General features: G+C 39.7%; 2 protein-coding genes across 5 annotated transcripts in view; one reads left to right on the forward strand and one right to left on the reverse strand.

The window, feature by feature from the left end:
* Positions 1-4,055: 4,055 nt before the first annotated feature.
* On the forward strand, positions 4,056-12,600 carry BuGZ (Bub3 interacting GLEBS and Zinc finger domain protein). Of its 2 annotated transcripts, none has more exons than XM_028307449.1 (9): positions 4,056-4,306; positions 4,428-4,554; positions 4,775-4,901; positions 5,181-5,248; positions 5,330-5,457; positions 5,581-5,667; positions 5,875-6,148; positions 9,183-9,387; positions 12,230-12,600. In XM_028307449.1, exons 1-9 carry the CDS (start codon positions 4,266-4,268, stop codon positions 12,307-12,309), a joined length of 1,137 nt encoding a protein of 378 aa, XP_028163250.1. In that variant the 5' UTR covers positions 4,056-4,265; the 3' UTR covers positions 12,310-12,600. The 2 variants fall into 2 exon arrangements, with proteins under 2 accessions (XP_028163250.1, XP_028163252.1); XM_028307451.1 differs by having other exon boundaries at positions 9,198-9,387.
* Positions 12,601-15,271: 2,671 nt separating this feature from the next.
* LOC114354868 (verprolin) overlaps positions 15,272-16,996 on the reverse strand; it is a 29,440-nt gene continuing 27,715 nt past the window's right edge. For all 3 annotated transcript variants that reach the window (XM_028307446.1, XM_028307444.1, XM_028307445.1), the window contains exon 8: positions 15,272-15,395. In XM_028307446.1, coding sequence (XP_028163247.1) covers positions 15,319-15,395 — 77 coding nt within the window. In that variant the 3' untranslated portion in view covers positions 15,272-15,318. The remainder of the gene's footprint in view (positions 15,396-16,996) is intronic.

The following is a 16,996-nucleotide window of genomic DNA, read 5'->3' on the forward strand; positions in this document are numbered from 1 at the left end:
TAATCATTTGACGTAGTGATGACTTTTTACTTTTAGCGTGTTTTGTGACGGCTTTGAACTTCCCAAACAAACATTGAACCTTTTTTTAGATCTAATTTGAGTCAATTTATTTCCTACGTTTTAATGTTTTTTACCTTTGACTAATTTTAATGCTCTAAGTTTTTTACTTTGAGTTTACAGGGTTCTTTCCGATGCAAGTCAAAGCGCTCTCGTTTTTTAATCTAGCTTACTCTACTTGAAAATACTAATATTTCAGTTACTATACCTACAGGGTGTCCCAAAAAGTAATGTTAAGCCGAAGCCCAGGTAGAGTGTCACTAGGGCTATCCGAATCACCCCCATGTATTTTCCGAGATTTTTGATAGTTTTCGAGTACTTAATTTATTGTTTTAAATTTCTGTGTTTAGGCACTTTTTTGGTCACTGTGGCGCGAATAGATAAGGTACATGCCTGATTTTTTTTATTATTATTAGATGAATACTAGGCCTATCTGATTCAGAAGTATTTACATCCATAACATGTGTAAACCATAAAATCCTATATGTGGAAAAAAAAACATAACTCGAAAACTGTCAAAAGTCGCCGTGATTCCGGTAGCCCTATAGAGGCTTTACCTCTGGGCTTCGGCTTGACACTACTTTTTGGGACACCCTGTATAAATAAGACCTTAAGGGACTCACAGTGATAAACCACTCTTGGTGAGGTGATCAGTTGAAGTGTCATTTTGGTTTTAAGGATCAATCTAATTCTCAAAATTGACAATTACCCGACTGCCGAAATGGAGTATTTTAAACATTTATAATAATCAAAACAGTCATTCGTTAATCTAACTAAAGACCTGCACTTATAATACTTTCAAGTGTTTCAGGGAAAACCTATTATAAGCTAAGCTAAGTGGTTGAAACTTGATAATCGGTTATCAAACTAAAATAAGATCAATGAACGATTAAAGTGCCTACACATAATAGGTATAAAAAATATGTAGTATACTTTGTAGGTATACGGTGTACCATCAATATTTTGAAGCCTCACTAATAAAATACATCAATAACCTGAACTTTAAGCTCTGTTTCAATCAATCCCCGGAAAAAATCAATGACTTTACGGAACCAAAATGATTTTCTTAAAGAAAAGTACCTGCTAAACTAATAAGATACACTTAGTTTTACCTTGTGGTTTTACTAACTACATAAATGATCATTCTCGAATCTGTAGTCCACGCTTCGGTAGTGATGTTTGACGGTTTGTAAAGTTCACTAAAAACTTCTATTGACCAACGTCCATCTACACTTGGTAGCCCAAACTAAGGCTGGGTTGCACCATCTAACTTTAACAAACGTTAAAAATATGTCAAACGCCATACAAAAAACACCGATTAACGCTAAAGTCACCGTTAAAGTTAGGTGCTGAAAAAACTCAGCCTTTTGTCTCTCTACTGTCTCAATCAAGTTAATGCCTTCCAAATTGCATTGACGAAACCACTCACACTTGCCCACGAAAGTCAACGTGTAAACTTAGCATAACAGATCTCATGTTATTTACAATACTTTGATAATTTTTCATCGCTGTTTTTAAACGACATGACTTTCAGAAAAACTTGCTATGAGATATCGCCTGCCTAAGTCTTTGTTAAATAATGTAGAATGAAGAAGTCTTTATGATATTAGAATATTGATTATTTCTGTATCTAATACGAGTACTTCCAATGAAAACGGGAAATCCTATCATTTTTTACCTTTCCGGGGAAGCCTTTTGAGCAGTTAAATATAATGACGTCCCTATGCGGCAATGTAAAATTGATTCACAAGATTCGAAAAGTATTTATATATTTTTCATGCAAGTATTGATTTACTCTGCTCATCCTTAGAAACAGTCAAGCCCCAATCTCATGTGCAGCTGTCCTACTTCTAGATAAAATATAGATGTGCTTCAAGCGACAACGTTAATCCCTGTGAAGATGATGACGTAGTGTACTCTGCACCCATCTGCGCCAATGAGAAGGCAGAACGCGGCTTCACGCCCCCGTCTCATGGGTGTCATGCGGGGGCTCGTGGCCGGCTCACGCAGCGCTCACAGGCTTGTCAAACAATATCTGATAAGTAGTATGATCTCGTAATTCCAACTCAAATACTCAGCTAATTCTCGTTTAGTGTCTACCACCAGTACGTTGTTTTATGAGGTAAAGCCGTTGTTATTCGCTTCCTTTGCGGCTTGTTTGTGCTGATCTTTAATTTCTTTCAAATAACTTATAGTCCTTGAAATTCGACTTCTAGCTTCTAGTCGATGTCTTACGTTAAGCAAGAAGTGTACGTATAATATCCAATGTCAGATATTTTTACAACTAACGCAAACTTAACTCTAAATAAACAAAAAAAGTTATTTATTACTCAAATATAAAAAGAGCCAGNGTGTATCCGCGAGGCAAAGAGGCGAGGATGCTGGCTGCATTTCCTCGCTGGATAGCAATACAGACTCAGCATTTGTGTAAGGAAAGAGCTAGCATTCAAATTTTCCGAAATTTTAATTAATTTAGGGGAAATGGTCCGCAACATGTGTCGATAACTGCATGGACTATTAAAATATCACTATTAAAGTAAGCGAGCGCCACTATACAGAAATTACATAGTAGCGCCAGCTGGTGATTATACTGGGTGTTCCAAAATTAGTTACACTGGTTACACTGACATTGGAGGTAGCTGGGCCTAAGACGCATCGAACAAGCGTTGTCCATAGAAAAGTTTCATACGTTTTGAGATATGACCAATTTTAGTTATTAATATCCATACAAACATACCACCTCTGTGGTCTGCTGGTAAGCCTTTAGACACAGAGGTCCTGGGTTCGATCAGCAAAACGGCTAATCGAGAAATATTTTGGGGAAATGAGTTCTCTGTCAAAACGCATATTGATTTCACAAAGAGGTTTTGTAGACATCAAAAATAGGAAATTTTCTGTAGTTCTAGTTTCCCAAAGATTGATTCCCAAAAAAACAACAACAAACACGCATAAAAAGCGTTAAATTATCCCGCCATTTACGCGCGCCATAATTAGTTTTCTTTTTAATTACGTCTGGGCACTGGAACTAATCTTTTTGGCCGAAAATTAGAGAGGCCACCTCAACTTATCCACAAATAACCGGTTTTTAAAATACCTTGGGTATTTTTTGTGGAGACGGCATAAAGAACATTGCCACCCCTCTAATGTATTTCTGACCATAACCATGAGCAAGGTAAGTTTATAGAACCTTACCCCCCCTTACTAATAAAACTTACACGCTCGTTGAACAGTGTTTTAAAGTGACGTTTAGTATGGAAATGTCATTTTAAAACAGTGTTCAACAACTGTGTAACTTTTTATTAGTAGAGGGTTTAAGGCTCTATCTCTTACACCTTTTTATGACAATAGTTCACTCTATTATCACAGGAATCGGTAAAAATAAAAAACAAGAGGTGAATACAATATAAGGCGGCTGGTTCTGAATCGTTTATTTACAGAGAGCAGAAATAACAGGAGTAGCAGCGCGCGTTTATTTCCATACAAAAAAATTTCGCCATTTCCTGAGGGGGACGAGGTAATGACATTTGTGTAACAGCTGATGGCGCTGAGACACTATCGATATTTTTGTCGATGAGAATCATTGCTCTATGGTTCATAGTCTATGGCTCGTTTAAAAAAATGATATGAATTAATTTATTATCCTATGGGAGATTCAACATTTCAGGCCTAATTCACACGAGAGCTTTTTTAACGTCCGTTAAAAAAGCGTTCAAATAGAACATAATATGCATACCCAAGCCTATTCCCAACGCTCTGCGTTGAAAATGCAACACTGCTCGATAAAAAAGCGTCGCGTTTTAAAAGCGCCGACGTGTGAACACGTACTTGGGTATGCATATGTTCTATTTGAACGCTTTTTTAACGGACGTTAAATAAGCTCTCGTGTGAATTAGGCCTAAGGCGGCTGGTTCTGAATCGTTTACGGTTTTAAAAAAAAACCGGTTAGCCTTTTTTATCTCTGGTAATACCATAAACAACAAAAATGCTGCATTGCAAAATGGCAGATTTGTGGCGTGGTCGATTCGTTTCTTGATTGTCGTCGGCGCCATTTTGGGTTGCTTTCTTCGATTTGTATCGCTAACGGCAAATAATTCGTTGTAATTTTAATTGTAAATCTGTGATAAACTAATTTTTATTGACGTAAAATAGGTTTTAAGTGCTTTGTGATAAATTCGTGTTAGTTTATTTAGTGTTTAGATCGACATAAAATGGGCCGTAAGAAGAAGAAGGCATCGAAACCTTGGTGCTGGTATCCTTTTCCAATAAACTAACTTGATTACAAATTTAGCGTGACCTTCATATTTAGGTCAATCGTTGAAATTGTATTTGCGTATGTAAATTGTATATGATTTCCTTAGCGTGTCTCTCAGGTATTGTAACAGGGAATTTGACGATGAAAAGATTTTAATTCAACACCAGAAAGCGAAACATTTTAAATGTCACATATGCCACAAGAAGTTGTACACTGGCCCCGGATTGTCAATACACTGCATGCAGGTACGTCAGCCCTCGAGACAAACTTGGCAAGCGCCCACCCGCCCACCATCACCAGTACCGTCTCCCCTTTTAACTTGCGTTGTACATAATTTTGGCGCGACTTATTCTGTTAACACCACATCATACCTAACAGTTTTTATGTAAATAACTTCAGCTTGTTATTAATTAGTCAAATGAGCTCATCCTGGGCGGTTTACTAATTTTTTCCATCTGATTTCAGGTACATAAAGAAGCAATAGACAAAGTACCAAATTCATTACCAAATAGGTCAAATATAGAAATAGAAATCTATGGTATGGAAGGTATTCCACCTGAAGATATAAGAGAACATGAGAAGCAAAAATCAGGTATACAAACTTATTTCTGTGGTTCGACTATTGATTTTTGGAACAAACTGTATGTACAAAACCATATTTTTATTTTTTTGAATGGTTAGTTTTAGGTGTAAATGGATGTTTAGTTACTGTGTTGATGTTATTTATATTTGGAAATTTAAGCACATTTTTCTATTCAACCCTGTAGTATATGTATCGATAATGTTTACCTTTTAGTGTGATAGCGATCGTACTTCAACGTGTAATCGATTTGTATTATTTTCTGTAATTTACACTCTGATATTTGTTTAGGTGGCGGCAAAGGCTCGGATAGTGACGACGATGAACCCGCAGCCAAGAAAAAGGCAACACCTGCATTGGTAAATTATTGTGTCTAAAGTCAATATTATGCACATTGTATTTCTATAGGAACTAGTACGAACTAATTCATTATTTGACAGTTGGGACCTGGACCTTCAGGAGTATCACAGGGTATATTGCCAACACCCATGGGCCCAGTCCCTCCGGGGATGTATCCAGGGCACATGCAAATGAACCCCATGATGCCTCCATTTATGCAGGCACCAAGGTAATTAAGATTAAATTAATTTTTTTAGGTATTCAATTCGAAACATTTAATGCATGTAGGTATGTATTGTATTTTACGTGTTTTATTAGATTAGTCTTAATCAATATAATTTTTAATTTTCAGAATGATGATGCCAGGTATGCGACCACTGTTCCCAGCAGCCAGTATACCTACATCACAACCTAATAAACCTACTTTCCCTGCATATAGGTAAGAATCTGATGTCTTTGTAACCATTTAGTCTGTAAATGGACTTCTCCATAATGGCTCATAGTCTACTGCGGGTCAGGTGTCCTTGAGAATGTAATTGAATTTGAGAAACGGTCACATGTAAATGAACTATTGCACTGAAATTGTCTCATTGTAATGTGAATTTATTACTCTTCTCATTTACCACAACACTGTTTCCTTCAACAGTAATGCTACAATAAGCGCACCACCTACTACCTCAACATCAAGTAGTTCGGACCCAAAAGAGAATGGTGAGGTGAAACCGCCCGCTGCAAACTCTTGCCCCCTCGTCACAGCGACCGGGGCGGGGTCTAAGATAATCCATCCACCGGAGGATGTGTCTTTAGAGGAGATACGCGCGAGGCACGGCAAGTACCGGCCGCGGCCGAAGCCCGACGCGCCCGCGCCTATGCCCCAACCGCAGCCCTCGCTCATCACTCCTAGCACTAGCCAGGCTGAGGTATGTACTATCACGTCCGTTGCAGACATGTTTCAACCTGTTTCTTGATGGCATGTTTGGTCCTGTTTGTTGGTGACATCATGTTTGTTACAACCTGTCGTGCAATGCTGGACAAAGGCCACCCATATGGATTTCCACAATGACGGGTTCATGCTCGCTTCCAAGTGCTTACCGTGACCATTACCAGGTCGTCGGTACATAGAGTGCGAGGCCATGCGTACGCTTCTTTATTTAATGGCAAAGATGGATGATGAGCCTCTATTTCGTCGACTGGTTAGGCAATAAAAGATATTTTTAACGATTGTTCTATTTAACTAGACAACTTGTACTTGTGTCTACTAGATAACAGAATAACATACTAAAATAAATGACCATGATGACGCTATGTCGCAAATAATAACACGTGATTAGCATAATTGCTCATGCTAATCACACTAACTTAAACATTAGCCATGCCTCTGGGGATTTTGAACCCATAACTACCATATCAATAGACCATAGTAGTTAAAATAATTGAAAGTGAATTTTTTTCTCCAAAATCACATCACGCCTTAAAATTGTTGCTTTTCTCGTCTGAGGAACCTTGATGTCATGCTGCAGATCTAAAGACATCGATCCGATCGACAAGATGGCTTATCATGCCCTTATGATGCTTGGCATTATCTTTTTTATCTATCAGCCTGACAAATACATCATACAACAACAATACATCCTTATCTCAATAATAAAGTGCTCTAAGCCTTATCACTCCATACAGGATTCGAGTAGAAAATAAAATTATTTCTAATTTTACTATGCAATTTTGGGTTTCGAATGACTCCAATAAATCTATCTGCATTTCAGTATGTATGTCAACGTGAAATTGTGAACTCTGTCAGTTTATAATATAATGCGTTAGATTGTAAACTAACAGTGGGTTAGGTTAGGTTAGATTGTAATTTAACTACGTCAGATTATAATCTGACCGAATTCACAATTTTACGGTGACATGTATATCTGTTATCTATTTGCCATAGATCACACGTTGACTATTCGTTAAAATTATCTAAACATACTATCGCCCGAATTCACACATCCACAGTGCGAGTGGCCGCACAACAGGGTGACACATATACCAATCACAGAGCTCTATTCAACGCTGTGCGTTCGATTTGCTGCTTCACTTAGCAAGCAGCATACGGGCGTGTTTCTGCTAAATCAATCAATTTTAATTTGGTTATAAAAATAAAGAAATGGTTTCTTTGTTTAAGACATTAGTGCCCGTTTTCACCATCAATCCCTAATTTTTAAGTGATCCCTGTAGTAACAAATAACAGGAATTTTGTTTACATAGGGGTCGCTTAAAAATTAGGGATTGATGGTGAAAACGGGCATGATACTGGCAAATAGTAAAGTCCCAGCTAGAATAGAAATCTTTGAAATAGGTATTTTTATTGTTTGCACAGACGTATTTTAGTACTTGCGAACTTTCTATGCCAATGAAAAATGTTGAGTGCTTGCTAGTTTGAACTATTCTGACGCAGATCGTTGGTTATTTGCGTCATATCTACCGCATCCGATTGCATTGATGAATTTTCAATGGAAATATTTTTAGAACTAACCTAATCACACAGATTGGTGATCGTCCGTCTTCCATTAATATTTACTAAGAAAAAGTAAAAGTTGTAGTTTTGCAACTAGTACCAAGTACACACAAGATTGCACAAGATTTTGCAATAATATTTTTATGTTTTTGTATATTTAGTGTTTCGATACCAAATCAGAACTGCCTCAAGTCAGCTTAGATCTTCTTTCGACTCGATGCAGTGCTAGTCTGGTTTCCGCCATCCGTGTTTTCGGATCAATCTATTGCTCGTTTATAACGGGATGATCAACAGCGATACACAATATCATAAGCACTGCATCGAGTCAAAGGAGAGCAGGAGCCAAGACAGTTACAAACGTGACAGCTTAATTTAGAAATTAGATCTATAGAAACCGATTCATGGAACAATCAACTGCATACAACTGCCTTCAGTCGGGCATTTAAAAAATAACTTCACCGATCACATACGGTGTTATGGCCCGGCGATCGCGGGCATCTAAGCTCGTGCCTCGAGTGCCCAGTGAGAAAAAGAACCTTTGTAACTGTCACATTTGTAACTGCGTCTCGGCTGATTCGTGTCAGTTCTAAGGGCTTAGTGGGAGTTTACATCAAACGTTACTAGTGAGCGCGTCAAAAAATCTATTAAGATTTTAGTTCTTGAAAGTAGTCCGCTAGGGCCGCTGTACAATCCGTCATACATTGAATGTCATTTTTTTACGCAGTCACTAGTGACGACGTTTGATTGCATCAAACGTTGTCACTAGTGATCGCGTCAATATAATCTATGAAGATGTTATTTCTTGAAAGTATCTGCTGGGATCTTTTTTACGCAGTCACTAGTGAAAACGTTTGATGTAAACACAATGCCCGTTTTCACCATCAATCCCTAATTTTAAGTGACTCCTATGAATACAAAATGCCTGTATTGTGTCACCATAGGGGTCTATTAAAATTGGCTTATTCCACTATTTCCCGTTGACAATCCCCGTCAACGCGGATTAGTGAACTTTTTGTTCACTATTCCCCGTTATTATAGGATTTTATTTTTAACATTATAAGCTCCAATTAATCCCCGTTCAGTAGCGGCGTAAGGGGGGGGCGGTGGGGGCGGTCCGCCCCGGGTGCCAAGCATCAGGGGGTGACGACACAAGTCGCGCAGATTAGTACTCACTACCTAGCGCATCTGCACGGCAAGCATACGAGTGCGATTGTCTTTCAATCTTCGAATCGGTAGGTAACCCCAAAATCCTGGGGGGTACCAGGGGGTGCTTTAGGACTTATGACAGGTGATCGCCCCGGGTGCCAACCCATGCTACGCCGCCACTGTACCCCGTTGACGGGGATTGTCAATGGGGAATAGTGGAATAAGCCTTAAAAATTAGGAATTGATGGTGAAAACAGGCATAAGCCTTCTGGTGTTGAATTGCGAGCGCGGTGTGAGGTGTGCAGTTGTTCTCGCGTCAGGTGGCGGCGCATATGAACGCGGCGGTGGCGGCGGCGCGCACGCAAGCGATGCGGCGGCCGCTGCTCCCACAAGTCGTTGGCGTCCTGCCGCAGCCGCAGCTTCGCGTCGGCGTGCCGGTGTCCATGCCGCCCGTCATGGGCGTGCTGCCCGTCATGCCGCAGTTCAACCTCATGCGCCCGCTGCAGCCCGGTCAGTACTACTACACGCACGCGCACACACACACACACGCGCACTACCGCTAGCGGTGGGTATTTGTGAATGGTTGAGAAAGATACGTGGCGGTTACTTTCTGATGCGTTTCGTTTTTGTTTTCTTTTTTACTTTTCCTCCAGCTTCAACCACAACAACGCGTGCAGATCGCGATCATAGGCCAAAGACAGGTCGTGCGGACTGTCATGGGTTTGCGCGACCTGTCATTGGCCTATGATCGCGCCGGCGATGGCGATGAGCACACGTTGGTGTGGTTGAAGCTTTACTAATAAAAAGTTACACCATTGAACCCTGTTTTAAAGTGACGTTTAAAGGAAATGTTACTTTAAAACAGTTCAAATAGGGTGTAACTTTTTATTACTATGGGGGTTCGTGTGTAATGACAGTCTACAGACTGCGCGACGTAGGTTTTTGAACCGATCGTACATTTTCCTCTTTCTTATTTTGTTTTAAGTCTGATCATGCAAATGCAACCCATAATGTTAATAACGAAATCATTCCTTCGGCTTCTGTCATTGTCATACCTTTGTAATATACATTCATTCCATTTTGTAGTTATGTACTTCCATTTCATTAAACATTTATTTTGGGAAGACTATCATCTTCTATGCCCCATGGCTCAACTTGACTCTATCAATGGTTATAATTTCAATCTTTATTTCATACTAATTTTGTAAACACAGATTAAAGTGACAGTCACGTATTCCTAGTATTCAGCAAATGGAAAACAGTATTTATATACAAATCAACGCATAATTTTATATACTATGAAATTATACTGCCATAACCAATATTTTGTAATAGAATGTAGTTATAATGAAGTACAAGATGAACTATTGAAATGTGTTTAATACACAGGACTTCCAGGGTTGTCACTGTAGTCTTTCTAATGATGTAAATTTGTTTCTTGGTGTAAATGTCATGTGATAGTGTTTGTTGCCAAGAAATTAATTGGCGATCCCTTCAATCTCTCATAAATGATAACAATCATATTTTATATCATTGTCATCTACTAATTAGAATCAAGGTTTGTTTCATCCAATGTAATAACAATCAAAGACATGGCATGGCGAAATATTTTTATTCAACAATTACGTTTTCGATATAACATTCATTTATGCTGCATCAAAATAAACATAATACAAGTGCAAGAATTAAAAACAATTGCACATCTCTCATATTTATTATGATTAACATTTTTAAGTTATTTACAAATACCCACTGCAAAAACACACACACACAACAATACATACATAAAAATAAGCTATTGTGAACTTTGAGGTGACGCTGTGAAACATTTATACCATTTATTTCTGTATACTTTACCAGTGCATTGTCAAATTTCACATCAGCAAAATTTAATTGATTATACTGCGATAAAGATAGGTTTGAGAATGTTTTTGATGAAATCTAGTGACCCCCAATAATGTCAGGCCTAGCAACAACTCTTATTGTGTAATTTTCGATACTTTAAGTCAGGCATATACACATTAGGTATACTATGTCAAAAATGTTGTTATCTTTAGCTCTTGCACATTAATTACTTTTACACTGTCTGTATCTAAGTGTAATATTGTATTATATTTTTGATGTCAGTATGGTCCAAGTCCAAGAGACTTATCGATTAGAAAATTTTGTATGACGGCGCCAAAGACTAAAGTTTACTAAAATGTTACATGTTTGAACGCAGAATTACGAGACTGCTAAGACACACTGAAAGTCATTTTTATAGTATGCATCTATATTTTTATATCAAAGACAAAAATAACATTTCCAGTATTAGACTTAATTTTTTTTTTTGCATTTATCGGTTTAAGAATAACATTATAATGGGTGCATTTTTAGTTTTAGTAGACACTAAGGATCTTAAGTTCTAATTTTTAATTTTTTTCTCAGTACTGATATTTACACTGACTCGTGTTTGTAATACTTAGAATAGACATGTTGCATATCGGCGTGGAAAATGGAGTGTTCTTGTTTCCAATAAATAATTCGATCCAAACGTTTGTCTATTTTCCACGACACTAAACCCGTACGAAAAAGTAAGAATAAGCTTTAGTTTTTTTATATGATTGTCTATAAAGGATGATGAATTATGTTTTAAGAGCGTGGCCGGCTCTCCACTTAGTTCGCTAGTCGTCGGCAGCTCAGTGAGTGCAGTGGCGCGCCAGGCGCCTCAGTAACACTTAACAGCTTGTCCGTACTCACGCCCTAACACCCACTAACACCCGGGCCACCGCCCTGATCGACTGTCCGTAGGCAAAACACTGTCAAGAGCTAAACTGTGATTTTGATGTGCCATCCGCACAATCGGAGGATCGGAAAGAAATGAGCGGTAATTTTATTCACATTCCTTAATGGATTTGCTTATTGTAGTAGCTCTTATCTTATTACTGTCTCGATTTTCTCGTAGTGTCATATAAAATGTGACTTTTTGTCGGTTTACGGGTGGGTACACTAATATTATATTTACGTACAGTAGTTTTGTCGCTTTACAATGTGCATGTAACGAAGAGTTAATAGTCGTTGGCTGAATTGGATTCTACGAGCAACCATCTCGGATCACACTGAACATGCATGACTACGGATGCGATCACGTCGCCGAGTATTTTGAAAGTGTGATTTTTCATGTGAATTATTTATCCTACCTACCTGTGTTCCTTCGCTTACTGCACCTTAATAAGTCGGCACTGGACGCGTGTCGCGGGGCGGGCTGCGACAGGCGATTGTTCAGCAGTCACAACGGCTCGGCCGTGTGTTGGACCGGTGGTCCCCTGTCGCGCCGCGCGCGCGGGCCGCCGTAACCTCGCTCTGTGTGCAGGGATGCTGCTGCCGGGCGGCGTGATGCCGATGATGGGCTTCCCGGGCGTGGGGCTGCCCATGGTGCCGCGCTACAGGTAAGGCGGGGCCGGCAGTTCCCTGCGTGGCAGGCGACTCGGGTCACAACAAGCGTTGTTGGATTGGCGGCCCCCTGTCCGCACCGACACCTATCACCGAGCTCTCGCATAGACTGTCGGACGTAATTTCAGTAGACTCAGTTATTAAATTTTTTCTGGTGTTAAGTGCGTAAGGATAATAGAAAAGTTAATGTTTTGCCTTGAATTTTTCCTTAAGCGTTTCCACGTGAAGTTGTGACGTTTGCCTACTCTTGTAGAATTTTGACTACTTTACTGATTAAATGCTCTAAATAAATGTTAGCTTTTGATTTCTCTCCTTGACGACTTTGTGATGATAACGTGTTCAGAAACTATTTTCTCACCTTACCGAAGTCACTGACAGACATCCTAACAAGTTATCATTGCATTATATCATTGGGGATGCGAGAATTTATTCGTTTTCTTGTTTATTTTTCATGTCACGCTACCATTAACCAATACACAAACTACGAAATAGTTCTCGTAGCCTCTCATATCCTTGACAATACGAAGTGGAGCTTACAGTCTGTCCGCTTGCCATGTTAGATTATACCATATTTATAGGAGATCGATGTAGTTTTGAAATAAACTTGTTGTTAAATAAAGCCGTATATTGAATTACAATAATAAAAGGTCTCGTCTGTACACATAACACGTTTATAATACATGCCAATAATTATCCACTAGACTGTTAGAAGATACAATACCAAACCCTTACACATAAGTACATACACTGATTACATTACAACATGCTTATAAATAAAAACTGTATTTATCTAGTATCACCGCAGAATAAATCGTATAACCCAATTAAATATTTTGTTAAAAAATCACAACAGATTAAATTTTAAAGTAAACAAATCTTTGCTATTAAAAGTAATTTTACATACAACAAATTTTAACATTACACTTAAAATTATTTATGGCAACTTTAAAAACGTAACATGAATGCACTTTATAAATCATTTGCAATTACTTTGCCGATAACGTACCTGATTGGCGCTGGAAATAATTAATTTCATGACTAAAGCTAAGCTATAACACATTACCCGCTACTTGGTCTGAATATAAAGGTATACCTACTTGTTACAAATCAGTAATTTTTTTGTCAATTATTTTTTAGTAAGAAAACTACAAAATTTGAGCTTCCAAGATCACATTAAATACGACGTAGAATAAAGTTCTCATAATTGTTTCGTTTACTTTCAATCACGATCTCGAAAAAGACTACTCGTTACATACAACTAAACAATCTTTCACGATATGTACTTGTTAGGGTGCGTCCACATTGGCGAATGAATCGCACAATAATATTTTTAATTAGGTATCAGAATATAACTCATTGACGATCATTATTAACGTCAGATAATAGCTTTTAGACAGACTTTTTTGAAGTCAAAGATAATCCCATAAAGCGCGAACCTAATGAGACCCCACAACCTGAAATATTTGTCAATCACTGGCCAAGTCATCTAGATCCGGTTCAATTATAATTCTTTTTAGTTACTCGTCCGCAAACTCATTGACTTGGCAGTGGCACTACTTGCCGATATACATATTCACCCGAAGAAGTGGAAGGACTTTCCATTTACGAGGTTGCCGATGTGGATGCACTCAAAATTGCAATACGATGAAGCTACAAAAATAATCACAACCGTTTCTCTAAGTGTGAAACTCTTGGCACGTTAGTTTCTATAATGGTGTCACACGAGGACTAGCAACCGATAAATACACGATACGAGTACTGAATACTTTAAAGAGGTTATAAAAATTGATCACTAACTAGTCGCCTAACAAAGGCTGACCAGAATCGCCAGACTTTCAGACCAGGCCAGAATGCAACATGGATTTATTATTTGCTAGGCCAAAGCAATGTTTAAACGCTCTTTTGTAATGTGAGCGGCCGCATGGCAGCAAGTTGACCTGGACCGTGTAGCCTGAACGACCAAGTAGTACCCAACTATTAATATTATCCTAACCGATCCGGCGACGGCGTGATGTTTCTGAAGACGTCGAGAGAAGGTGAAGACGACCTCATGAGGTCCGGACATGGCGTATTCGTTCGCGTCATGCTTTCGAATCGTTCCCTCATAGCTGCCACGTGACCGGCGATCACGCATTCCTTCCCATCTTTAGATTCCTCCTTCCCGTCAAAAGATTCCTGGTCCGGAATAACCTTTTCAGGGGCCTCGTCGGACAGCAGCGACACCTCTGAGGATGCCGTATAGTACATTTCACTGATAGGTTCACACTGGGCGGCCGGCTCAATATCAGACGCGATAGTTTCTAGAGGCAGAGACAGGAGTGAGTCGCTCCAGCGCTCGGAAGGATCTACCGTCCGTATCGAGACCTCCTCGGGGCTCACTATAGAAGCGACGTCCATAACTTCTATCTGCTCGGAGGCGTAGTTGGAAAGTAGTACATCCGAAGTTTCCGCGGGTTGCGGTTCCAAAAAGTAACTGGAAACGAACAAATCCGACGTTTCCTCCTGCTGCAGTTCCGAAAAGTAGTTCGAAACGAACGCATCCGTGGTTTCCACGGATCGCGATTCGGGGGCATGATTCGAAACTAACATATTCGAAGCCTCAACGAGTAACTCGTCAGAGGTCGCGCTCTCAAAGTCGTCACTGACCTCGTCGTAATGTGAAGTCTTCATCGTGTCGCAGAGTCGGTTGATCGCGTCGACGACGTCGCGGAGGTCGCTGACGTCATCGGCGGGCATCGTGAGCTCGTCTATCGGGAGCACGTCGAGAGTTTTTTCGGCGGTCGGATTGGCGATTGCGCTGGCCGGGCCGAGGAGCGCGTGGGCTACGGAGAGTAGGGCGTGGGCGGGGTGTGTTTGCGGGGCGAGGTGCGCTGTATGGGCCACGTGTGGAGAGGGCGTGGCCACGTGTGGAGAGGGCGTGGCCACGTGTGGAGAGGGCGTGGCCACGTGTGGAGGGGGCGGGGCCACGCGGGCCGAGGGGGCGGGGGCGGCGGGCGCCCCCCGCGCTCGCTAGCACGCGCTCGAGGTGCCCGACCAACCCTCCAGGGGCACCTTCAGCGGCGGCGGCGGCGCCTGCGCCTTGCTCGCTGTCAACACAAGCACGGTTAGGTTTGTATAGTTCCAAAATACTGGACTGTCCTGTCGATGACATTGACAGTGGGGCGCCACCGTCAATACCGGATCGCTGGTTCAGATTTTTGCCATGTTGGAAACCATATAGTTGAACGATGGTAGCGCCCCCCTGTCATTGAGTTTGGTGGGACAGTTCAGCGTGGGTCATCTATATCTGTATTGTGTTTTGCTTGGTGAAAATTTCGCTATTTGTTCGTAGTTAGATTTGTCGAGGCAGTAATTTGGTTTGCGACATGTTACTTTTGATGATAGACCAGTGGTTCTTAACCGGTGGTCCGCGGACCACTGGTGGTCCCTGAAGGCATTCCAAGTGGTCCACGATGTGCACTCGCTCACCTTGGTCAAAACCACTTAACTGATTTTTGCAGTCAAACTGGTTTTGACCGATTATGAGGTGGTCCCTGACAAGACAGAAATTTGGTAAAATGGTCCCACATGACTTAAAGGTTAAGAGAACCACTGTGATAGACAGACTTATTAAAATGTGGAAAGCCATACCGACCATTACTATTGATAATTATTTTGTATGAAAGCATGCACACTACTTTTGCTAGATGTGATGCGATGCATACTGACCACGAAAAACATTAAAATATCAAATAAGTTGAACAAGTAGCGAATTTTTCACAATCTATTGAGCAATACAATGATTAGTGTATTTACAGATGTTACTTTTTTAGTAACGTTACGTTTACACAACATACAACATAACAAAAATCTTTCACCTCCATGATAACAATGACTTTATTGAACTGAAATATAGATTTCACATATATCGGTAAAAATGGCCATTCAGAATGAGGGCATTTGGTATCAACTTTAGCTGATAATTAACACTTCTGTTACCAACACAACACTGTCAAGAAAACTGCAAGGCAAATAACACAAATCAAGCCCTCTAACTCCGCAACATTTTATATTAAACATTGTAATGACAGAAATAAGTAACATACATAACATTCCCAGGGGGAATATTTTAAAGCTTACGAACCTCAATTCACAAATACACACAAATTGAAGAACTCGCGATTTGTGCGCATTCATAAACGAATTCTACTACTTAAAACTGAAAATGTGTTGCCCTAATAAATTAAGACGTTCAGTGTTCCATGCACATGACGCCACAACCGTGCAACGCATGCATGACAATACTACGGTGAATGAACATGCTTCGAAACAAACGTGATGAAACATGGCTAATGAAAACATGTAAATAATCATGCATAAAATATAGTGAAATAAACTTACCCAATTTGTATTACATGCGTAGGCAGTGTACTGATAATAACTATAATATCCTGATTTATAAAAATACGAATCTACTAAATTACTTTTCCTACTGTTATAACAACTTTCTTTTAAAATATACGCCACTATGAATATGGATTAAACTAACGCATAAAATATGTAATTTTGCACATCATAGCTGTAATCAACGAACAAACTGAAACACAATAAGCGACATCACGACACGTTGTTAGGTTAAACAATGAAATTACGACAAACTTTATAATTAATCTTTTATTATTAAAAAATAATATAAATATTAAGCATC

The sequence above is a fragment of the Ostrinia furnacalis genome, unplaced genomic scaffold (assembly GCF_004193835.3).
Source record: "Ostrinia furnacalis isolate ACB-3 unplaced genomic scaffold, ASM419383v2 OfSCF2237, whole genome shotgun sequence".
NCBI lineage: Eukaryota > Metazoa > Arthropoda > Insecta > Lepidoptera > Crambidae > Ostrinia > Ostrinia furnacalis.

Bases quoted from the DNA above. Each gene is read 5' to 3' on its own strand.
- BuGZ (XM_028307449.1), top strand. From the start codon at position 4,266: ATGGGCCGTAAGAAGAAGAAGGCATCGAAACCTTGGTGCTG. The intron at 5,249-5,329 runs GTAAATTATTGT...ATTATTTGACAG, and splicing joins AAAAGGCAACACCTGCATTG to TTGGGACCTGGACCTTCAGG. The intron at 5,458-5,580 runs GTAATTAAGATT...TTTAATTTTCAG, and splicing joins CCATTTATGCAGGCACCAAG to AATGATGATGCCAGGTATGC.